The sequence below is a fragment of the Budorcas taxicolor genome, chromosome 1 (genome assembly GCF_023091745.1).
Source record: "Budorcas taxicolor isolate Tak-1 chromosome 1, Takin1.1, whole genome shotgun sequence".
In the NCBI taxonomy this organism is placed as follows: domain Eukaryota; kingdom Metazoa; phylum Chordata; class Mammalia; order Artiodactyla; family Bovidae; genus Budorcas; species Budorcas taxicolor.
Window position 1 is genome coordinate 131950803 of NC_068910.1, and position 25189 is coordinate 131975991.

At 51.2% G+C, this 25189-nt stretch overlaps 1 protein-coding gene across 1 annotated transcript in view; it reads left to right on the forward strand.

The window, feature by feature from the left end:
* Positions 1 to 25189, forward strand: part of PDIA5 (protein disulfide isomerase family A member 5) — a 93420-nt gene that overhangs the window by 5601 nt on the left and 62630 nt on the right. Inside the window, exons 2-3 of the mRNA XM_052642914.1 lie at positions 13812 to 13938; positions 17058 to 17145. Coding sequence (XP_052498874.1) covers positions 13812 to 13938; positions 17058 to 17145 — 215 coding nt within the window. The remainder of the gene's footprint in view (positions 1 to 13811; positions 13939 to 17057; positions 17146 to 25189) is intronic.

The window sequence follows — 25189 nt, forward strand, 5'->3', positions numbered from 1 at the left end:
AGTTGAGAGAGAGTGGGGAGAGAGAGACCATTGATGGGCATGGCCTGGAAGGGGAGGGCGTAGACAGATGAATGGGTCATCTGACTGAGCAGCCTCCTTGGCAGGTGCTGTTTTCTGAAATAGCAGCACCAGTCATTTACCTGGGGTGTCCGTGATCCTTGTTCTTTAGCTCCCTGATGGCCTGAATACAGGAGACAGGGCTGCAGCCAGGCTCTCACTGACCACCCTCCTCGCCCTTCTCATCACCCTCCCTGCAGGGCTCTAGGTAACTGTCCCCGTTACTCCCTCGGTAACGTCCATCAGGGCCTCATTCCATTCACCAGTTTACAATCACTTCTAAATAATGAGCTTTGCAGTTATGTGGTGAGGGGTGGGGATGTGGGGTTGGAATAGCCTTTTTGCATCTTTTTATTCCCTGAGATCATACTGAGCCCCCAGCTTGGATGTGTGCTCTGTGCCCAGATGGCCTGGTCACGAGCCTGTGCCCGGCTTCAGGGTTTCCTGCTCCTCACAGCTGGCCGGGGCAGGAGTAGAGCATCCATCACTGCAAAGAATCCCACCATTCCTCTAACCCCTTGGCATGAGCAGATGTCTTTAATTTGTGAGCAGATCCTTTAATCCTTGCCTTGGAAGGTATTAATGGAGATCGAGGTCGAGGGCTTACGCTGGGGCTTAAACATAAGGGTGATATAGCTTCTGAGCCAAGTCGTGGGCTTGGCTGGAAAGCTCTGCTCTAGGGCCAAGTAGGGCAGTCTCCCGAGGAACAAGCAGGTTTGCTCTCACCAAGGAGTCTGACCTGGCTGGGTCCTGGGCAGGGTGTTGTACATGCTCCTTATTTCAAAGGAACATGGACCACTGTTTGCATGTTGCATATATCATGTTCATTCATTCCACAGATCTTTTTTTGTTTTTAACAGATACCTCATGAGACTCTCATGAACCAGACATACTGTGCCAAGGCATTGGGGACAAACTGATAAAAAGGATGGATACCATCCCTTCCTCCCATTGCCTGGTGAGAGGCCACTAATTTATTATTTAATTCAAGTAGGAAGTGCTAGAAGGAGGGAGATAAAGTGGTTAGAGCGTGTGTAACAAGGGTCCCTACCCTGTTGCAGGGTGTCAGAAAAGGCCTCTCTCAAGACTTATGGACCCTTTCTCAAAAAAATGTTTTTAAATGTATAAAACAGTATGCATAGGATTATAGAAGAAACCCGTGATATTGAAATAGTTATCAAAATATTTTAACAAATTGTGACAAAATAGTACGTATTTTTTTTAATGCATCATGTAGGAAGATCTAGTGACAGAGCTGATAATTTCTGTAAATTGTAAGTAGTGATGAGCGTAGATGTCTGCAGCAATCCTCTTGTGCTGAGAAGATGTGATTTCTATTGGTGACGAAGTCACGGACATTGTCAGTGCTACTGTAATTGGTTACCTACATTCATAATAAAGGGAAGGCTAAATTTCAGTGAAATTAGTGAAAATAAAGATCTCATCCAAATTCACAGACCCCAGTGTAAGAAAAATTATCCTCAAACTTGGAAATTAAATATGATTCCATGACTTTCTACTGTCACGCTGGAGCACTGTCTAGGAAGCCCACCTCAGGGGCATCCAGTGTTTTAGGGATTGTCACTGTGTTTTTTATTCCTTAGGACCCATACTCTGTAAACTTAGAAAGGATGCAGATGATTTCTGTTAGGTAGGGAAGAGAGATTCTTCAGGATATTAACTGGCTTGTTATCTCTTTTAGCAATCATATCATACTTTTTTTTCATCGATCACATTTAAGTTTCTTATAACATCTTTTTTTAAAGAATTTGGCTGTGGGCTTACAGGATCTTAGTTCCCCCAATAGTGAATGTTTAGAGTCCTAACCACTGGACCACCAGGGAATTCTCTATAACTTCTTTAAAAAAATTTTTTTATTAACCTTTTTTTTCTTTCTTACATCCTCTTTTGACCTAGCTTTGTCATTTTAGTGGGCCCCTTATTGAGCTGATAACACTTTGAAATATGTTCAGTCTTTGTGTGAAAATTGGGCTTTTAAATTTGAAAATTATGCTGGATCCCTGTTGAAGAGCCATGGAGTGAGCAGAATGTGAGGTTGTGGCACTCAGAAGGGAGGTCTGGATGGGGATGTTAATGTAGGGGTGCGGCTCAGGTGGGGTACCCCAGGGGACGGCGTAGGGCAGGTAGAGAAGGTGGACTGAGTGAGCCCCCTGAGGAACTTCTGGATTTGCAGGATGGTGGCAGTGGATTTACAAAGAAGACAGTAAGGGTTGTGGGAGAGGTGGAAGGGAGCCCAAGTGTGTTGTGCCGGGGCTGAGCAAAAGGAGAAGTGGAGGTGCCCGCCGGGTCAGCCACATGGAGGTCATTGCCAAACCTCCACCAGGAGCCTCTTTGGTGGTGGGGGCAGATCTGAGGATGCTAAGGACTGCTTAGACGGGGAGGAGGGAGGTGGAAAATTCTGGCTGTGAAGGAGTGGGGAGTGGTATGGGGTCCAGAGAGGAGGTTTTTGAAAAATGGGTTAGTGGCCTTCCAACCCAGCTGTGACTCCGACCACCTTAAAGAGGTATGTGTAAAAATGGATTCTTGGGCTCTCCAGATCCACAAGATGATTTTCTTCAAGGATGAGGCCCAGGAAGCTATCTTTCCAGAAAGCTTTTACTTACTGCTGTTGTACAGCTACAAACCAGAGACGTTTACAAGCTGACATTAATTTTACGTGGTGGACAGTATCTTGCCAGCCAGAGTTGCCTCTTTGGGCCGAGTGGCATGACACAGCTTCTTCCCATGATAAGAGCCACATACACCAGTGACACTGTGAGACTCACTCGGCTGGAGCGTGTGCCGTTTTTGCTTTTTTCTGTGGGCAGTGAGGGAATTGTGCACAACAGGTAGCAGAGAAGAGACGGCTCCCGCTGTCCGTGAAGCTCTTTCCAGTGGGTTGCGCTCAGCAGCTAGATTGGAAGGGGAAGCCGACTTGCTGGCCTCTCGGGTCTTGTTTGGGTGGAGCTCTGGGGAGTGGAGAGAGCTTGAGGCACACCAGTGGGAAGTGTGTGCATTGACAGGCAAAGACAAGAGCTTGTGATCTGTGCCCAGAAGACCTCTGAGTCCCGGTTCTGCTGTTTTAGGCTTCACCTAAGTTGAGCGTCTTTACTTCTTTGAACCTCAGTTTTCACATCTCTAAAGTAGGGATAGTACACCTCCCACACCGATTGTTTACAGCAGGTTTTCAAACATTTTTACTGCAATTCCTGCAAGAACAGTTTTGCATTTTACATTTATAACCAAGTACATATATCTATATATGAACATAACGGATGCAGATTTCCAACTGAACTGGTCTTGCTACCAATGTACACACTGATGGTTCCTTCTTACTGTTATTTAAAAAAATGCTGGTGGTAACCCACTGAAGCGATTTTATAACTCTGCTCTTGGGTTAAGGCCTGAGGGATAGAAAATACTGATTTCAACTCTCAGCTTTAGGGGATTGAATGAGATACTGTATATCAAAGCACAGATGTATCTCATGGGTCATGAGCCCTTGAATTGTTATTTCTTTTCAATTAATGGAGCTTTGAGACAGGGTTGGGTTTCCGGAGTGGGAATTCACCTGCTCTTCTTCGGGCCCTGCTGCCTACTTCTCTGCTTCCTCCTCCAGCTCTTCCTCGTTAGCAGGCCTGGCACACCAGGCTGGCAGCAGCCCAGAGCCCTCTTGGCTCTTGAAGAGGTTTTCCACAACATTAAAAGCTTTAGGGACTTAAGTCCTGGTTAAATGCACTGCAGTTGCAATTTCAGGATTAAAAAAACCTGTTTTTATAAGCTCTTGGATCAGTCGTCCTGCCCCTGAATTGTTCCTTGTTGACAGCCACGTTTGTGCCATGGAAAATGGGTGGGAAAACTGTGGAGCCCACGTCAAAGGTGTGGTTTTTAAAGGAAGCAAAATATAAGACATACCCTGGCTTTGCATTCATGGGAGCAAGTGGTGAGATGTGTGTGGCTCTTGGTCTTCCCACTTCACCTTGGGTCCAAGTCAGAGCTCTTTTACCTACTTGCTGGGTAATGTTGAGCAAGTTTCTAACTCTTCATCTTGGCTTCCGTATCTATAGACTAGGTATATTGAAAGTACCTACTTAGTTCACTTATCAAGAGAATGAGCTGGGACAGTCATGTGAGCAGTTTTGCTGGCTCCTGGGCACACATGAACACTCTAAACTCACAGCTCTTGCAGTGATCATGGCCTCGTCCCCAGACCTTCGGTGTTGGGATTAAAGAGTCCTCTCAGGATTAAAGAGTCCTCTCTTGGGTTGGGTTCCATCCCAGCTGAGTGCTTTCCAGTTTCCCTCTCTTTCTTTAGCACATTTAGCTCCTCAGCTGCAGCTAGTCGGGGTCCACATTCCAAGGGCCAAGCTTCTGTCTCTGCCACACAAACACACACACACACACGCACGTGCCATCCAGGCAGTGTTCATTTTTATTTCAAAGGCTGCTGGGTGGTGGACTTTTGAACACTGGGAAATATCAGTGGTGAAATCTTCAAACTTGGTTTGAGGTCAGGCCTTAGCTCCTTGTGAAGAGGGTATTTAGCCATGGTGATTGGTAACAGATGCTTACAATTTATCCATTTAAGGAGCATAAATTACCTGTATTTAAAAATGAACATTTCCCTCTCGCTCTCTTTTTCTCTCTCGTCAGAGCCATTCTAGGTATGCGTTGCATGCAGAGTTCTCTGCAGATTCTGTAGAATAGTTCTTATTAAAAACTACACAGTGTCAGGTGAACAGAGGAGCCAGCAGTCAGTCCACTCAAAGTGAAGAGGGGAAGATAAGCACTGCTCTCGCTTGGGAAGGTGCCAGGGCACGCTGGGTAGATGGTCGAGGGTATCAGGAGGCCTGTGAAAGAGGAGGGGCAGTATTTGGTTGTATTCTGGGCATCTCTCTCTTTTTCTTCTTTCTCTTATTTTAGGTGTTTTTTCCCTAACTCTAATTTTGAGATAGAGAAGAGCTGCAAGAAGAGTATAAAGGATTTCCACCTTCCTTTCACTCGATTCCACAAATATTAACATTTTATCACATTTATCATACTCTCCCTCTGCATATATAAAGTTTACAGACACGATTCTCCTTTGTCCCATAAACACTTTATTGTTTCTTAAGAGGCAAGGACATTCTCTTATATAACCAGAGAACAACAGTCAAAATCAGGAAGGTAGCTCTTGGCTTAGGACTTGATCCAGAATCACATGTTGGAATTTGAAGTTAATTGTCACTTCTCTTTAATCTCCTTTAATCTGGGCCACTCTCTCAGTCTTTGTCTTCGGGCACCTTGGCATTTTTGAAGAGTGTCCCTCAGTTTTGTTTTGGATGATGTCTCCCTTCCTTCAGTACCTTCTGTCAGGAAACATATGTTCATTTGACCCATTCCTGATGGTGTTAACATTGCTCCCTTAGTTGAGGTTTCTGCCAGATTTCTCTAAAGTTGCATTTTCTTGTAGTGGAGAGATACTTGGAGATTGCTAATTGTTTCCATGATGGTAGCCAAATGATGGTAATTTTAAAAAAGTATTTGTATCAGGCATGCCTATTATGGTTAGAAAAATACACAAAGGAGAAGAATAAAATCTATTCAAGGGCACAGCCTTACTTTGGTGAATTTCTTTTTCTTCCGGTCATTTTCTTAGCATAATTGGCTGTATAGTTGTAATCATACCATGTACATTTTAAATTCTGTTTTAAAAACTTAACATTAAAACAAATATCTTTTCACTGCACAATCTTTGAAAACATCACTTAAATTCCTGTTTCCTCCTGTCAAGTGGTTTGTTCTAAGAAACGGTTCCCCCGATGTTGGATGTTCAAGTTGTTTACAATTTTTGACTCTTATGAGTAGGAATGAGTGAGTCACATATGTGTCAGAATCTCTGTGAATTTCCTTGAGACACATTCTCAAAAGTGGAATTACCACGTGGAGGAGCAGAAATGCTTTTAAGATACTTGATTAATTGTGCCAAATAGCTTTTCAAAAGAATTGTACTGGCTTAAGTCTTTGCCAGCACTGTATGACAGTTGGGTGTCATATTTTAAGAGATTCACTAATGGTGTTTCTCAACTTTTTTTTTTAAACTGTGATCCAAAAATCAGAATTTGTGTTGAGATTAATTTCCTGTATTTTGAATTATGAAAGCATAGATATTTATTTCCAAAAGTAAATTATAGTGTAATATGGCACGTTACTCCCTTCAGGCTCTGCCACCCCACTCCTGGCCTTGGGATAGCTCTGGGAACTGGGAGCATGGGTGTGTCTAGGGCAGACCATTCAGGACACTGAGGGGCTTGGGGGCACGTGAGGATTGGGGAATTTCACCTACAGAATCCTAAGAGTGAATGTGTTTGCTGTCTTCAGAGTGTGGTAGGCTGGCAGAATGGCTTGGGAGGGGAAGGGATTTGAACTTTCTAATGACTGGAGCCATCCAAGATGAAATGGTAGGACATGGACTTCTGTGTATTAACATGTTTAGTTTCCACAGCCTTCCGGACTCCAGCGTGCTGAGCAGCCTCAGGAGATTTTGAGTTCTTGGCTCTGGAGGCTGGAGATGGCATGGAGAAATGTCGAGAGGAGTCTTCTATCTGGAAACCAACCAGCCCAGCTCAACTCTGAGGGATGTCCTGGCCTGTTGGTCTCCTGCAGTGGTCTCTATTAATAGTAAAGGGCTGAGGTTGTGGGGAAACTGAAGAGTTATTGGTTTTTCTTTCATTTGTGGGTAGCCATCACCAGGTGACCAAGATAGTTGGGATGGGAATAGGCATAGTGAAACTCGAGTAATTAGGAGGAACACAGTAAATCAAACCCTTGATGGTCTGTCTCCTTCCTTGTAGCAGTTGATCTAAAGCATAATGCATGACTTGAGGCTTTAGATGCTTTGAAATATCCCAACTGGAGTAGTTGTTAATATTTCTTTCTAGTGAAAGTTTCAGGAGGCACTCAAGATCTATTTGGACGTGTGCCAGAAAACCCAGAATGATAGTGCCTCAAAGAGACTCTTTATTCCACTCACACAGAAGTCTGGAAAGGGGTGTTCAAGGGCCAGCATATTCCTCTGTGGTATCATAGTCCCAGGCGCCTTCTATTTTGATAACTCTATATCTTTAGCAAGGCCTTCCACCTCATTGTCTCAAGGTGGCTGCTTGAGTTCCAGCCATCTTTCCAGATTCTAGGGAGCAGAAAGGAGGAAGGGACTAAGAAAACTCTTAGATTGTCTGTTAGGGACACTTCCTAAAAGTTGCTGCATAACACTTTGGTTTACATTCCTGGGGCTGGAATTTAGCCACAGGGCCATACTTGATGCAGGGAAGACTGAAAGGTTTGACTTTTAATGTGGGTGGCCACATGCCCAAGGCAACTCAGCAGTTTCCTCTTGAGGTGTAATTACCTCACTGTACTTCTCCGGTGGTGGTCACTAGACGAGGTTTGCAGAATATCATAATTGTAAACGGCACCCCACTCCAGCACTCTTGCCTGGAAAATCCCGTGGATGGAGGAGCCTGGTGGGCTCCAGCCCATGCGGTCGCTAAGAGTTGGACATGACTGAGCGACTTCACTTTCACTTTTCACTTTCATGCATTGGAGAAGGAAATGGCAACCCACTCCAGTGTTCTTGCCTGGAGAATCCCAGGGATCGGGGAGCCTGGTGGGCTGCCGTCCATGGGGTCGCACAGAGTCGGACACGACTGAAGTGACTTAGCAGCAGCAGCAGCAGCAGCATAATTGTAAAGGACTTTGGAAATCACTTTCAACCCCTTCATTTTACAGAGAAAGACACAGAGAAGGAGGCATGGCTTGTCCAAAGCCACACAGGCAGTAAATATCAAAACCAGCACAAAACTTGGGTCTCTGACTCTTTCTACCAAACCTCTAGCTCTCAAATACTCAGCCAGCTGGGGTTCTCTGACCTGGGGTTCAGGTCATCTGTTTTTAACCTTATTCTTGGATCCCTTTACCACCAGCTTTCTAAGAGTCTAGACTTAGATTCTGACATTTCAGAACTATTTTGAGTAAGATGTGGGCTACACTAAATTAAACCAGTTTCTTCACAGCTCCAAACATAAGAAGGCTATCTTTTTTCCAGGTGACAGAACAAAAAGAAGGTCAAGTCCCACCTCCACCCTTTTTCCTAAATGTTAAACTTCTGTCCTCAACTCTTCTTCCTTTAGCAAGTTGCTTTTACATAATTGAATACCTCTGGCTTCATGATCTGCATTGAATGGTGAATCTGTAATAACAGACAGCCTCCTGGGCTATAGAGAATGTGAGGGTGCTGGCATGTACCCCAGAGATCTGGAGCTTTTTAAAGCTGAGGGTGTAAGGCCTGATCCTGTTATCTTCCAGAATTGCATGACTCTGTGTCTAGTCTGGTGGGTGAGGTTAAGTGAAGAGAGCGGAAGTTGTGATGCGGTGTGTTAGAGAGAATGAGAGGAGGCAGAAGGGAGCCCAGATTCTGCACACACCTCTGATGAACCGCAGATCTGGGCTGACTGCCCCAGGGTCTTGAGAAGGGTGGCCGACAGCAGGTGTTCTGGGCTTGCAGGAAGTAGAGAGTTGGTGTAAATCCCTGCTGGGACCCTCCTTGCCCATTCTGGAAGATTTTGGCTTTTCCTGGCTGATTTGATTTCCCCCAACTGCGGGAAGGAGGTGCTTCTGGGAAGGGTCCACTTGAGGTGCTGTGAGTCTAGGGAGCTTGTGGGGTAGGGTAAGCCACTACCTCTGGCCAGGACCTGGGAGGCCCGAGCTCTGTGACTTGACCTACTGTGTGACCTTGGTAAGTAAGTCAATCTCTCTGAGCTTCAGTTTCTTCATCTGTAGGATGAGGCTAGTGCCCACTTGTCCCAGAGGGGCAGATGGGCACAAAGCCAGGAAGGACCATCCTCTGTGTGCTGTGTAGCCTGTGGGTCTGGTTCGCTGTGTAGACAGGTGGTTATTCTCGCTGCTGACGCTGGATCTGTGTACGTGCACGTTTCTTCCTGCTTGGATGTGCTGTCCTGCCTGATTGCAGGCAGGGCCCTGAAGAGGAAAAGGTGGTGCTGGGTCTCCGGTTGTCCTTGCTCTGCCTGTGATTTGTCTCACTAATAGTACTAATACAGATAATTACAAGGCTTGTGTGCTGTGTGCCAAGCATAACGTTAGGTTCTCTGTGTAGTTTAACCCCCTTGTTTGATCCTCAGCCAACACTGCAAGGCAGGTGTCAGTGTTATCTTCTCCCCTTTATAGGTAGGGAAGTGACACTCGTAACCCCTCAGATCATCCTCCTGTAAATGACAGTGCCTGGATTTGAGCCCAGGTTTGTCTGACTCCAGACACAGTGCTCTTCCCATGTGTCTTGGGGGTGGTGAGACCACAGAGGGAGGATAGCGAGCTTCTTGGCTGGAAGCCCCTGTGTCCGGCAGGTCCTAAAACGGGCAGACACCTATTCAGAAGGTGAGGGGAGAAGCCAATGTCCTCGACCCCATTGCCTCCCCCTGTAGTAGAGGGTGGGGGTGAGGGCCTCTGTGTCAGGCACCCTGAGTGGCTGCTGGGCTCTGCAAGGTGTCTTATACTCTGATTGGGGGAGGGGCTCGAGTGGAGGGGGCTGCTTCTCTGATGCTGGGGCCTGGTGTTCTGAGAAGGGTCCTGTGACAGGGGTTGGGAGCTCTGGGGACCAGTACTCTGATGGGGGGCCCTGGCTCTCTGATGCAAGTGGGACCTGGTTTTGGGGCCTGTGTTCCCCAGCAGTAGAAGGGCATGTCCTTCCCAGGTGTGTTCTGCCCTGCACCCAGGGGAGGATTTATGGGTCTCAGCCCAGCCAGTGGAGTAGTTCGGCCCTGATGGAAATACTGTGAAGGCTGGGGTTGGCGAGCAGAAAGAAAGCAATTTTTGGGGGAAAGTCAGAAGGAGTTTGCACAGGCAACAGAAGGGGATTTTTTTCTCTTCTTCCTCCAAAGTGAAAGACTTAGGATGTAAAGAGCCTGCCTGCCTGCCAAACCCAGGAACAGCTCCATGGCTGGCTCGGAAGGTGGCTGGCTTCCTCCGCACACATTGCCCTGTCCCCCTCTGAGGGCTTGACAAAACAGAGTTTGTGCATCACTAACACTGTTATTTTCGCCTTAGTTATTGTTATCAAGGTTTGTGGGTTGTGACTTGTGAAGTCTGCAGGAAGGCTCTTGGCAGGGCTATCCAGGGCTCCCTGGAGCTGCATCTTAACGCAGGGAAAGAGTGTGCATGCTGGAAAGGTTGGGATAGACTGAAGCGGAGGAGAAAGGAGAATGCTACGTGGCTGGAGGAGAGTCTCCTTGCATTTAGAGGAGGGAGGAAAGGGCCGTGCTCCCGCCTGTCCCTGTGGTTGCTTGCTAAGGTGAGGGTCTGTCTGAGGCCATATATAGGGGCCTCTTACCCTCCTCTCAGAGATACTAAAGTGAGCATCTGAGCTCTTTGCACACCAAGTCCCCTGATTACCCCTGGATCTACCTATCCTGACTGTTTTCCTCTTGTTCCCTTTATTTCAAATCCTCTCCTGGCAAATCCTGCCTCTCCCGTGCCCACAAACGTCCATGCGGCTCCCCACCTTCGGTGGAGACAGCCCACCCTTCTCCCCACCCTGCGGCCGCCTGTGCTCCTCCGGCGTGTGTGTGCTTCTCTCTGCAGCCTGGCCTCCCACTGCACTTGGCCCGGCCTTTGCCTGTGTGTCTCCTCCCTGGTCTGCCTTGATGTGGTACTTCCTGCCTTCTTCCCGACCTTTCTCCTGGTCCCTCCTCCTCCTCCTTACTTCTCCCTCTGGACCCTGACCTCTGAGACTTCACTGAGTCTCACTCTCCAGTCTGGAGGACACCTCGGTGGGGTATCTTGTCCACGTATCTGTGCCTAAGCTTATTGTCACCTTCCTCAATAGAGATAAAAGCCTCCTCTGCTTCTCCATTCTTGCACTTTTGATTCTCGTTCCATTTGGGTCATTTTGGCTTCTACTCTTTCTCCCTTGCTTACAGATGAATAGTCATTGAGTTCTGTTGTTTTTATCTCGAGCCTCGTGGATTGAACCATTTCTCTTTACTTGGGTGGCCCCCGGGGAGTCCCTTCACCTCCAGCCTTCTGGCGACTGCCCAATCTGAGATCACAGCCAGATGGGGCTTTCGAGCCAGGCTTTCAAGGTCCCACCCCGCCCACCCTGGACTGGCCCCACCGTCCCTCTCCTACCACTCTCCAGCCCAGACCCTGCCTGACTGCCCTGGGTCTGTCTGGTTTCCATGCTCCCTCTGGGTCTCCCAGGAGCTGTCACAGACTCCCCTTGTAACATGCTCCCAGCGGAGGACCTCTGCAAAGGTCAAGAGTGTGGCAGTCGTGTGTGTCATGTTTCTTGTGTTGGACAAACATATCCTAAGGCCTTTCAAGGGGCAGGTGCTCCTAGTTTAGGGAGTGGAGTAGGGATGGGGCAAGGTGAGGAGGAGGTGGACCCTCCATAAAGAGTTCTTAACCAGGCTGGCTGCAGACAGTGCTGTGTTTAAGCCCCAGCCTCAGTGTATTTCTGGTAGACCTGAAGCTGTCTGCTGTGTGAGGGTGAACGCTGGGGCAGAGGCTTTGGTGGTTTGTGTACTCTGAGAGTAGCTGTTGGTTAGAATGTAACCGTTAGATGACCTGAGGGATTCACTGGGCTTTCTAGGAAGGAAGCGGTGGATAAGCCTTGAGACTTGGTGCTCTTGTGGTTTCTGCTGTGGACACTTTGTTGTCGCTTGGTCCAGCTGAATGCTGCTGTGCTGCCTGGGCAGGTGGGCACAGGGTCCGCCATCCCTTCCCCTTTCCTGACCCCCCAGTCCAGAAACGCAGGTGCCTCTCAGGAGCGCTGATCTGCGGGTCAGAGTCCTGAGGCACTGGGCAAGGGCAGTTGTTTCTATTGACTACCCAGGTTATTTGAGGATTAAAAACAGCAGCATCAACATGTTTTCCCAACAGATTCTTTTCTTTTTTCCCTTTAACCACGTGCATTTTGTTATGGACCTTTCTGGAATAACATGTAATAATAAGGTGGAATGGACTTTTTGGTGCACTCTCAAAGCTGCTGTATGGAGGCGGGGGGGGGGTGGGGGTGGTCCTCAGACATTGCACACATCCTGCCAGGGCAGAATAAAGGAAAAATCATTCCTGGACAACTCCTTCTGATGGTTTTACTCTGTGGAGAAGGTTAAATTGCATCCAGTGGCAGATTATATTTAGGAACACTAGAGTATGGCACATTTCTGCCTTCCACGCTTCTGAGATGGAAATTTATATTATATATTACAGTAACTGATACTGTTAGAGTGCTGTATGATTTATAAGGCATGTTCGATAAGTTACCCCCTTTCATCCTCACAGCTGTCCCACGAGGGGAGGTATCATTATCTTTGCATCAGATGCGAAGCACTAAGTCTGTAGAAGGTTGAGTGATGTTGCCTGGGCATCTTAGCTATTGAGTAGAGCTCAGACTCAATGCAAGACTTCTGGCTACAAAGCGGCAGTGGCCTAAGAGAACCTGGGGTCATATAGAGAGACAGGGGTTCAGATGCTGGCCCTGTTTCGTATTAGCTATGCAACTTTGGTCAAACTAACTGATCTGTAAGATCAAGTGCATTGGATAATCTGTAGTTGCCTCTTCTTACCACATTCCTCCATAACCCTCTTGCAGGGAGTAGGTTAGCAACATTCTGGAAGAGGGAGGGGAAGGTGCTGAGGGGGTAGAGGCCTAGAGAAGATGGGTGATCTCAAGGTTCAGTTTGTCTATACCCTGCCTGGTGTCTCCTGGCGGAGCGTTTCTTATTCTGTCTCTCCAGGTGTTAACCGCGGTATTCTTTGCTGGCTGTGCAGGGGCCTGTTGGCTGGCTGTGTGGGTGAGGGGCTCTGCTGTGTCACAGTTCAGTTCAGACATTTAGCAGCCTCCCCTTCCCTGCTCCTGCTTCCAGCCCACCTCTCATGCTGCAGCAGTGCCTGGCACTTCCAGGGCCCAGGGTGTTCAGGGTTTTCTGTGGGAGCATTGGCTTGTTTCTTGTTGGCTGGTCTCCTTAGACATTGGCTAAGTGGGGGAAGTAGAGAACCCCTCACCCACCCATTCATTCCCATCCTGAATGGGATCGCATAAAGAGGTGATCATACTTCTCTGTGGATTTGGGGCTTTGGTGCTTCTAGGCGGAATGGAGTTTTCACATTGCTCCACTGTGTGACATTTGAGGGCAGGGTAGGGTCCAGACCTTGACCTCCCAGAGAGGTCTTGATTGAAAGGGTGGCAGGAACGTCCATGCAGCATGCTTATGCACTCATGCAGTCCATATGGCCTCATACAAAAAGTGCATGAAGAGGAAGGGTGAGCTGGTGACTGGGAGTGGGCTGGAAGAGTCCCTGTGGGACGGGTGCTACTTGGAGAGTATGTGCATGAGTGCTAAGTTGTTTTAGTTGTGTCCCATGCTTTGTGACCCTATGGACTGTGGTGCTCCAGGCTCCTCTTTCCATGGGATTCTCCAGGCAAGAATACTGGAGTGGCTTGCCATGCCCTCCTCCAGGGGATCTTCCTGACCCAGGGGTGGAACCCAGGTCTCCTGCATTGGCAGGCGGCTTCTTTACCACTAGTGCTGCCTGGGGTTTGGAGAGGGGGTGAGGCAAAAGGCAGGTGTCGGGTTGAGAGGACGGGTGTACCTTATCCCTCCCCAGTCAGCTGTGCCTAGGGGCAACACATCTGGGGGTGCTTCTTGTCCTCGGGCCGGCTGGCACTCGGGACTCATGGTCCTTGGCTCCTTGGTCCCTAGGTGGTCCTGCCGACGTGGCTGTCCTCCGCAAAGTTCTCCTCACTCATCGAGAGAATCTCTGACCCCAAGGACTTGAAAAAACTTCTCAGGACCCGGAATAATGTACTGGTGCTTTACTCCAGATCTGGTGAGTGCCTCTCCTGGCCTTGGGGCCGTGGTCAGGGACGCAGTGGGATAGGAAGGAGAGGGGGCAGGGGTGGGAGGCAGAGACCCCAGGACTAAAAACTGCTCACCGAGGGTCCTGACAAAGAGGCATTAGTGCTGCTGCTTTGGATCCCTAAGAGGTTATTTCAGTTCCCTTTTACCAGGGTTCTTAGGAAAAGCCCCCTGGAGTCCCTCAGAGCCTCAGGAGGGAGACAAAATGTGTGTGAAGGAGGCCAGAGAACAGTGACCACCCAGGATGGACTCTCTGGCTGCTGGACAGCAGGCCAGCCCCACCAGGGCCACACTTCACCGGAGCTGTGGATTAATTGACTGACTGGGCCAGCCTGTCTCCAGCTGAATTGCCCCAGGCATGGGGGCACACACCCAGGCTGGCAGTCCTGGCCTTGCCTGGCCCCAGTCTGTCTCGCTCTGGGGTCAGAACAGGAGACTGAGTTTGGAGTGGGCTCCGTGCTCAGTGTGGGGTGGAAATAGCGGTTTGCTTCTTCTGACCTTGAGGCTGGAGAGGGCATCACAGACGGAGAGGTTTGCTCAGCTCTTGGCTGCAACTTCGAACATATGACTTGATGCTGTTCCAGCAGAGTTAAGTGTTCTTGCTGCCCTCAAGGATGCCAAGTTTCCTGTGCCTCAGAGAAGCAGTAGCCAGTAGTCGGGGCCAGTTCCGGCACAGCTCTTTCAGCAGCTCGTCCTCGACACCCAGCCCGGGGCAGGGGCAGGGAGGTGGTGATGCTGATGGATCTTCTGGATGCGTGTCCCTCCTGAGGCCTGTGTCCTCCACACACCCGGCATGTGCTGGCCCTTCTAAGGGCCTGGCACACACTTCCAGGGGTTGTTTTTCTGTTGGGAATAGGGGGAAACTGAGGCAGGGGACAGTAAGAGTCGCTCCTGAGGCCTGGGCTCCAGGGCCTTGAACAAGCGTGTCTCAACATCCTCGGGTGCCCCTGGAGCTGGGGGGTTGTCAGCCCACCCAGGAACATGCTCACTTTCTTCCCCGGGCACACCCCTTCACATAAGCTCACCTTCTTAGAAGGGCTCTGCAAGGAACTTCCGAGGCACACTCTTATTTGCTGCCTTGCCGTGAGGGAGGCGGAGAAGGCAATGGCACCCCACTCCAGTACTCTTGCCTGGAAGATCCCAGGGACGGAGGAGCCTAGTGGGCTGCAGTCCATGGGGTCGCTGAGGGTAGGACACAACTGAGCAACTTTACTTTCACTTTTCACTTTAACGCATTGGAGAAGGAAATGGCAACCCACTCCAGTGTTCTTGCCTGGAGAATCCCAGGGACGGGGCAGCCTGGTGGGCTGCCATCTGTGGGATCGCACAGAGTCGGACACGACTGAAGTGACTTAGCAGCAGCAGCATGAGGAGGCAGTGCAGGTTGTCAGGTGATGTCCAGTTTAAGAGTGAGGAAATTGGAGCTGCCTGGCCTGAGGTCCACCAGGTGGTGGACGCTAGGGCGGGTCCCTCTGTCCCCTTTTTTTTGCCTGGCCTCCTCTGTTGGAGGCAGGAAGAATGTGCAAAGTCTACAGTGACGGGAGGCTCAGCCACTAGCAAAGGATGCGGAGAGTAGAGAGTGGGAAGATGAGGTATCTAGCCCAGGGCTTGAGGGGCTGGGAGCACTCTTGTTTTCTCTTCTGCCCTGGCCCAACCTCTGTCCCTGCCTCTTGGCAGTGGAGCTCTCAGCAGCCCTGTGCACCTGGCTCCTCCCTGGTCTGGATCTCTGGGCTTGGACCCCAGTGGTCATTTTACCTTCCTGCCTCCAGCCCAGGCCTATCCTGACACTGGGGGCCTCCCATGGCTTCAGGAGCACTGGGTTCTCTCCCCTCCTCGTCCCAGCCAGTGCCTCCCTTTCCATGGCTGAAAGGCAGGCTTAGGGACGAGGCTTTATGTGCTCTACTCAAGTTTCCCTCCCCCGCCTCCTGATCCCAGTCTGAAGGGTGAGGACGACCTTTCCCACCTCGGCTGCACCCCCGCCCACCTCCCCCCACCCCCACCCTGCCATTGGCCTGGGGGTTTCAGGGAGGGCCTCTGTGGGTGGCTCTGTGCAGGGCTCTTGAAGGATGTTTTCTGTTCACTGCATAAAAGGCTCAGCAGGCTTTGTGTTCACAAACAGCTTCCATTATCCACACTAGAAAAGGAGATCTGAGGAGGCAAATAATTCAGATATCATTTCTGCTTGGCTTTGGAACAGATCATGCAGTTTCTGGCGGGTGAGGGCGGCAGCCTGCTGTCCCCACTGTGTCTGCATGGGGGCCCTTTCCAGGGAGATAGCTGACAGGGACAATGGGGGAGCGTGACAGCCCGGCCACAGCCACCAGGCAGTGGAGCGCCGCAGGCTGGTGGCATGGCGATCCTGGACACAGGGGCTCCATGTCTAAGAGCCTGCCCCCCTACCATAGTTTCCGGGGGCTCTGCCCCAACACCTCTTCCTTTCTCGCGCTCATTCCGCCTGGCCCTGCGGCGTAGTCCGTGGTCCGCAGCTGACCACCCCGGGGTACTGCCAGGCTGGGGAAGCAGGCTGTGAGAGTTAGTTGGGTACATTTAGTGTGGGTCCATCAGAGACCAGAGTCACAAGTAAACCTCATTTAATCACTGTGTTGTGCAGAGCCCCTAGGTGAGTGTGTGGTGCACAGGTGAAGGAAAGGGTCTGGTCCCTGCCCTTGTCAGTTCCCAGGTTGGGCACCAGGACAGGCAAGCGTGGAACCAGCAGACTCGTTGCCTGCTTAGTTATAGAACTGTAATTGTTTGGTTATAGAATTTTCAAAATATGTCCCAGAAAGGTAATGAGTCAGAGATTCTACAGCGAGTTGAGGATCTATCTGGGAGACTTGGCAGAGTGAGGTGTGAGGCGTGGCTTGAAGGAGGGGTAACGGGTTCTGTGTCTGTGAGGGTGGCGGGAGTGGGGCTTTCTGAGAAGAGCTGGATGGTCCTCAGTTAGAACCATTGCCCATAGGGATGTATTCTAGCTGGTGCTAAGAACCTCGCCTCTAGGACTGGCCTCCGTCCTTCCTTGCCCGAGGCAAGATGGCAGGGGTGGGGGCAGTGGGTTGGGTACAGGTGTTTATTTATTTATTTATTTTACAGAAGCTGCAGCTGAAAGTCACCTCAAGTTATTGTCTACTGTAGCCCAGGCAGTGAAAGGACAAGGCACCATCTGCTGGGTGGACTGTGGGTATGATCCTGGGGACCTGGGACATGGTGCCTGGAGGGCGAGGGGTGGGCTCTGGTGGGTGGGGTGGGAATTGTTCCTGATTGATATTCTGGGAGAGGAGGTATGATGGAGAGACAACTGCTGAAGCACGCCCTCCCCCGAAACCCCCCAGTGATGCTGCAGGACCACTATGGGCTGGAGAAGGGTAGGTGTGGCTCCCCCTCCTGTCTTTCCCCACCCCTCTTCTTCCCTTTTACATAGTACTTTACTTCTCACTCTGTTGTCATGCACTTGATTTTTGTCTTCTCAGAGGGTGGCAGAAGGAGCCTTGATGCCCGAAGAGGCAAGATGGTTTTCAGGACCACTTGGTGGGCTTGCTTATGGGGGGAGTCTGCGTTGAGAACTGTGTGCCTTACCCACAGCCCAGGCCCTTCACGGGGGTCTCCAGGGCCCACAGGGCACAACTGGGGAGTCAGCTGCAGACCTGTCTGTTGCCCTGGCTTCCGAGGAGGCTCCGTCACACGGGTCAGTCCTGGAGAGGTGTCTGAGTCCTTCCAGCTCTTTCCTCTGGCCTGTGTCCCTATCCCAACCTGTCCCGATGACAAGGCTGTGAGCTTCTCCTCCTGCTGCCCCTGCCTCCTCCCAGAGACTCTGTGTCAGTGTCACGGGGGCAGAATCACACGCCAGCCCACAGGAGGCACCTTCTGAGTGTGGCAAAGGGGGCACTTTAAACTGCTCAGATCCTTCTCCGTTTGGGAGTTTTAAGTCTGTGATGTTCTCGGCTTCCTTTCCTTCTCCTCATTAGGGATAATTGCCACATCTCTCCACATTCAGCACTTTTGCTGCTGGGATTTATATACACACACCTCTTGTCACATAATTAGTTCCCAATTGGGCATAGATTGGCAAAAACAGAGCAAAGACACATAGACAGTGAAACATACGGAAAAGGTCGGGAAGAATAGGTTTGTTCTTTGCACTTTTGTTGAGCACTGTCTGTCTGCAAGGCACTGCACTGGGTGGACACCAGCATTTACATGTCCTTCTGATCGAGGACAGGAGGTGTTCCCAGGGCCGCTGGGTCCTCACCTGGACTTGGGGTTTATTGGGAACGTGAGTTTGGGAAGAGCAAGGGAGAGGATCACAGGTAGTACTACAGTTTTGTTAGTATGGGGACAAGGTGGGATTCTCCTGGGAAAGTGGCAGTTCTTCTCCTGCTTGGCCCATAAGGGTCTATGTAACCTTTAATATCTCTGTCCTTGCCTGAGTCACAAACCCTTTCCCACTCTGTGGGTTCCGTGAGCTGTTAGGGGCTCCACTCCAGTGCAGTCTTCTCCCTCTTCAACCTAAGTTCTCAGTGGCTGTTTTGCAAATAAACTTCTGGGACACAACTGTTTTATAAGTTGGTAGCCTTAAGCGGGTCCTGCCTGTCATTGGAGAGAATTGATAGAGAGTCATATTTTGACAAAGCACTGAATGAGACCAGAAGTCTTCGTCAAGCAGTGTTTGCTGTAATGTGTGTGTGTGTGTGTGTGTGTGTGTGTGTGTGCGTGCACGCGCGCGCGCCTGTCTGGCCTCCCAATTGATTCAAACACCAGTTTAATGGACCAGACGCCTCACTAAACAGTTGACGAGATTTCAGTTGTTGGTTACTTCTAGTTCAAAGTGGGTCTGGAAGTGTTCTTGTCTCCCAGGTGTGTGTCTCTGTCTCCTGTATTTTACCAGGACTGCTCTGTGTGACTGGCAAAGTGATAGAGCCCATTAGAGGGGATAGGGTGCTCTGGAATGTCCATACCAAGCCAGTGGAGCCTCATCACAGGGAGTTCTTCCCAGGCTTGTAGGTGGCGGAAGTGGGCAGAAGAGCTTGGTTTAGGTGGATGGACCCCATCCACCTGGGTCCATTCATGTGAGCGCTTACTCTGTGCGTTGAGGCACAGACCTGGCTAGTAGTGTCTTTGAGGATTGCAGTGTGCAAGGAGGCAGCAGACATCTAGCCAGGTGCTTACAGTCACTTCATTCATTCTGCCTAGAAAGGTTGAAGAAAACTTCACAGAGGAGGTTGAGTTCAGACTTGGGGCACACCTTCAGAGGACAAGGTCCTTCACATGCCCTGGCCTTCCCTGCAGGCAGCTCCCTGTGGTGTGGCCCCGCGGGTTGTCTGGCTGATGGGTCTGGAGGTGACAGTCCTGCCTTGCTCCCTGGACAGGCAGGACTGTGTGGGGCTGGGCTTAGTGTGTAAAGACAGACTAAGAAGAGAACTGGGGGCTCATTTGGAGACATAATGTCTGGAATCAATAAAAAGTGCCACTGGGAGAGAGAATCTTGTGACTTGATGCTCTAAGATGAAGATCTAGGGGGCCACTTTCGACTTTAAAGAGGTAACCTGAAGACAAAGGGTTGACTGCTCACATAATTGCTACTCAACTCATGCCTCTAAGAGGAGGCATAAGCTGAAATATTAAGTAGCTTTTAAAAGTTTAGATAAGTAGGTGGATTATGGAGCTATAATGGGTGATGTTGGAAGCCAGAATATCAGAAGTAGGATACAACTAAATCTTCCCCAGAACAACCACAGGGATAGAACTGGGAGCTCTGGTCTGTGCAGGCCACCCTGGGTGGCAGGGCACGGATCACCATCACAGAGGGAGATCCCCATGGATGTGAGCTGGAGAACCCCTTCTGCTCAGCTGCTCCTGCTCAGGGATTTCCGAACGTGCCCCATAAATCATTAGGGGAACCCAGTGTGTTCTTTCCAAGCCCTGTGATGACAGCTCTCAACCGTTGCCCTAGCAGCACTCAGCTGTGTTCGTGAGTCTGAATGAGATGCCCCTGGGGTGGGCAGATGGAAGGGCAGAAATGCTCTGGCGAGTGCTCTCCACTGCTCTGCAGGCGTGTGAGCCGGGGACCACAGGTGAACAGCTGGAGCACGGCTGCCCGTGCGTGGGCCCTGCTGCGTGTGGTTCCCCACCTCTGCGTCCCACCTTGCCAGCGAAGGGATGGAGGCAGAATGGGGATGCTGGGACTTGGGGTGGGATGATGGCCCCTCTGCTTTCCTCCTTTAGAAGGCAGGTGAGGGGGCCAGGGGGCATCCAGGGAAGAGAAGACAGTGCTCCAGGGTGGGGAGTCTGTAGAGTGTGTGCAGTAATGACACAGCCCCTGGCTGAAGGGTCAGCTCAGCTGCTTACTAGCCCAGTGACCCTGACCAGGTCGCTTACCCTGAATCTGTTTACTCATCTGTAAAATGGGACAGTAATACATACTCTGCTTTCTTTCTGGGTCCATGGTGAGGATCAGGTAAATGAAAGTTCTTTGTAGAATAGAATTTAAATCTGAGATCCCATTCTACTCTCCTTATTTTTCATCTGGGCCAGGTTGGTAGGGCATCAAGAAGCTGGAGGGGGGAAGATGATGTATTTGTCTTCAAGAGCTTTTCCTTGGGTGAGGACCCGTTGGTCATCGTGAGGATGCCTCTGAAGAGAGATGAGTCAGCCGCAGTGCACGGGCTGTTCTGTTTGGACCCTTAAGAACTGTGGGGTGCTGTGAGACTTGTAGGACTGCAGGTTTGAGCCCTGGCTTTGAGCCTAGGCTCTGACAGCGAATAGCTGTGTGACCTTTGGCAAGTCACTGCCCGTCTCTGGGCTTCAGTCTGCTCTTGTGTGAAACGTGGAGTTGAATCTTCCAAGCTGCTCTCATCCCTACATAGCCTGGTTGAGAACATTCTGGAAGCTACCAGGCTCTTATGTGCATACACATAGGTGCCTGTATGTATGCACATGAAGGCCCGTGTATTCATGTAAGTGTGTGGGAGGCTTCTGGTCTTCATGTCTCTCCCCATCCTAGGTGTCTGCCTCTGACATCCCTCCTGTCCTTCCCTCTCAGCCTCTCTCCCCTCTCCTCCTTTGATGGTTTCTCTTGCCTCTTCCTGTCTCTGGTCCCTGCCCGTTCTTTTGGTCTTTTTCCTCCTCTCTTCTCTATGTGGATATTTCTTCTCTTTTCCTTGCTTTTCAGGCTCTTTCCTCCCTACCCCTGCCTGCACACCCACAGCCACACACACCCTTCTCTGCCGGTTTTCTCCCAGGTCCCGGGCCCATAACTTGTTGCTCTGAGGTGTCTGTAGGCTTTCTGGCCTCCGTCCAGGGACCTGTCAGCTCTCCCTTCCCCTCACTCTACCTCCTGGCTCAGATCTCGGCAGCCACACTCGGGTTGGCTGGTGGTACTTGTTCAGCTCTTAAGTGGGTTGTGTGTGAGGGAGTTGGTATTCCCTGCGTGCTCTGCAGCCTGGCATCGGGCTCAGCCTTGGCTCGGAGTGCTGCTGTCTGGGCAGCGAAGCTGGAGCCAGCAGGCAGGACCTGTGCCCGGCGTGCTAATTCCAGGGGCTGATTCTCACTGGGCCGAGGCAGCCTTATGGGGTGCTTGCTGCTTTCTTCTCCCGAGGGTTAAGGTCATTATGTTACAGCATTTCCCTTCTTCCCTGCTCTCATTCTCCTATCTGCTGTCTTTCCCCAGGAGCAGCACTGGCTTCCCAGATCCGGGATGGGGGGCCTGCCAGGGCAGGCATGACATATTTTGAAGCCCATGTTTTCTTCCAGAAATTATTTGCTCCTTTACATGTAACCATGTTGAATTACCATGGGATATAAAGTGGGCTTCCAGAAGAGGTTGTCGTGCTTTTGTTGTAGCTTCAGACATCTCCTGGCATGCTGCCATGCTCTCATGAGGGTGCTATATCCCCTCCAGAACTGCTGGGCTGGGGAAGCAGGTGGAGGATGGGATGACACACTCCTCTTTCTTGCATCCTGTCTCTCTTATGAGCTCTGCTGGGTGATTCATACTCAATCAGGTGCCTTCTTGAGGTCATACCCAGGAGGACAGGCAGACCTGGGAGGATCCTGCTGTGGGAGTCCTGTTGTCAGCAGGGCTAATGACCAGGCCCCCAGGTCCTGGCAAACTGGAGGCCCAGCTCTTCCAGGGCTGTTTTCTGCCTCCCAGCTTTGTCCGCCAACCCCTTCCTTCCATGTTGTCCTCCACAAGTCACTCTGATGCTGTTTCTTGCTCACTCGCTCATCTCTCATTTTCTTCATGTCTCTGAAGGGAGGAACATGTCCCACCTTTCCTCTCCTTCCCACCCTCAGGGTCACAGGTACATCTGCTCAGAATCCTGCCGTGTCAGACCCAGTGGATGGGGTCTCTTCTTTGGTAGGGAAATGGACCCCAGGAAGGCTGAGTGGGCCAAGGGCGCACAGTGTCCAAGACAGGCTGGGGGCCCTTATAATCTGTTTTCTGCCTGCTGCAGGAGGCTGCCCAGGGTTTGAGTGGATGTAAGGTTGTTGCCTGGCCAAGCGAGGATCTGGTCGTGAGTTAGGAGAGAGATGATGGAGGTTCAGATCTTTTTTTGAATCTCCACCATCTGTCCTGGCTTCTGGCTCCTGGTTTGTCCGTCAGGATACAAGCAGCCTGCCTTGGTGTTTAAGTAATACTTGATCCCGTAGAGGGATGGAAAGCTCTGTCCAGCTTGTGCGACAACTCTGCATTTTGCAGCTGGGGAACCAGGGTCCTACTGGAGGTCACAGGCTGGCTAGTGGCAGAGCCAGACCTAGATGCCCAGTCGCTGCAGCTGCGGCCACTGCGGGAGGGTTTCCTACTTAGGCTGCGACTTCTGTAAGTCTGGTACCCACTTTCCGAGCCTCCAGCACCTTACTTCTCTCTCTTCCTGCTCTCACCCTCTCACCTTGTATCTCTGGTGGGTCTCTTGAATGATCCTCATTGCACGTGCAGATTAGTAAGCACAGCACTGTGTACCTGCAGCCACTCTCTGCACTGCTGGCCAGGGACCCACAACAAAGTCGAACAAAAACACTGGGCTGTCTGTCTGGGCTGGGGATGGGGAGGGAAGTGTGAAAAGGCCTCAGTGATCTTCCTCCACATTCTCTGCAGAGCAGAGTCCAGGGAGGCGGGAGAAGAGGGGATGTGGCAGGTCAGGGGGTGAGTAACCAGTAACCAGGCAGAAGACGGTGAGGCGCCAGCAGAGAAGGCTGGTTCCTGCAGGACAGTCTGGGGAGTGACAGGTGAAGACCTTTGTAAGGCCAGCCACTTTCTGTGGTTGTCCCCTCCCTCTCATCCCAGCAAAGCAGCTCATTCCCTGCTGTCTGCCTTTGTCTCCTTCCCCGCCAGAGCATTAGTCATTGGCTAGGGAAGGGCGGCGCACAATTAACTGCGAAATCTATCAACCCAGATCCTTTAAAGTCCCTGAGCTTGGGTAATTTCCCCCCTTCTTGAACTCTTACGACTTTTAGTGTACTGCACAGTTAGTGCATATGCTCACACACACACACACACATACACACTCTGAGAGTCAGAATCGTAGGAAGTGGGGGTGCCGATATGAGAGCGCACTGTCAGGAACTGTCACCTGGCAGGATTCCTGGAGCTCAGTAGGCAGAGCCCAGAGAGCCAGCCATGAGCGCCTCAGCATCACTCACTCACTCACTCAGGCTATTTATAGAGCGCCTGCTATGTGCCGGCAGCCGCTGTAACCCTGGGGAACCAGCCATGAACAAAACAAAGCCATCGGCTTGGTGGAGCAAACCTTTCTGATGGGGGTGACAGTCAGTGGACGTATTGGGGGAAGGGCAGAGAGCCAGTGGGGAAGGGCGGCGGCAGTGCCAGATGAGGGGGGCTGAGGCACTGGGATCTGAGAACAGAGGTGCTCAGAGAGGTTGGGAAGCCGGCTCCCCACCCACTGCCCTGGGTGCCTGCGCATGCGCGCGCGCGAGTGTGCGTGCGTGCGTGCGTGTGCGTGTGCATGTGCGGTTGGGGGGGCGGGGCGGGGGAACAGGGGCGGCGGTGGTGTGTGGAGCAGAGGAGAGGAGAGGGTTGCAGAGTCAGCCGGAGGGATCCTGTGGCCAAGATGGAGTTGTGGTTGCTGGACAGTCATCGGGTCATAGGCTGGCTGTGGGCGGGGCTGGGCATGCCTGTGAGGAACTCCCATGCCCACCCCCCAGCTCCACCCAGCTGCTTTGGGATACTCCTAAGCCTGGCCTGGGTTCCCCGGGACAGCAAGGCTTTTTTCCAAGGAGTAGGCTTTTTCCGCACAGCTGGCCGGGGTTGGGGTAGCAAAGACTAGGCCCCGTCTCTCCTTTCTCTGCTTCATAAAATCATAGGAAGAGGCTGCCAGCCAGGCTCCATGAGGAGAGTGCTGGTATGAGGCTGCCTTGCAGTCTGGGTGCCCCTGCTGGATGCCAACGTAGGGCAAGGGTGCCGCGGGCACCTGGACCTGGTTTCTGCCATAGCTGCTATTTGTTGTTATGTTTGAGTGGACAGTCGGTGGTCCCAGAAATCGTTGCATGAAGCAGAACAAAGCCAGACAGGGAAAGTGCCAAGGGAATGGTTGTAAACATCCCAGTTGAGCCCTCTCGTCTTCCTTGGGGCACAGAAAGGGCGCCTCAGACTCAGTTGTCAAACAGACCCTGCTGCCTGTCCATGTAGCTTCACCACAGAGCACGTGTGGGACGGGCAGACTAGACGGTAATCACCACCGTCAGTGGGTGCGTGGCTTCGTGGCTGCACCTTACAGGGCCCCTGGATGCACTCTCTCGGCCCTTCTGGGTCCCCTCCACACCCCAGCTTATCTGTCCTCTCTGGACTCCCTATCTTAAAAGGTCCTCACCTCCCTGGGGGAGCAGCCATGGCCGCGTCATTAGCCTTCCTTCCTGAGATCAGTGTGCGTTTCTTGAGTTCTCTGTGTGCTGGAGCGGGGTTGTGGCTGGAAGCTGCAGGGGCTACAGTGATGGCCGCTACAAGTAGGACTGCATAGGGACGGATGGTCTGGAGGTTTAGAGGGGTCCCTGAGAGTGCCTGACACACCCTGTCCAACAAGTAGGACTGCATAGGGACGGATGGTCTGGAGGTTTAGGGGGGTCCCTGAGAGTGCCTGACACACCCTGTCCAACCCATGCACCTGGCCAGTAAGACATGCTTCTTGAATTGCAAATTGCATATTCACACTTGAAATGAGGTTCCATAGTGTTGCCTGTCCATTGTGAGTGTGGCTTTTAGAATTGAGCTG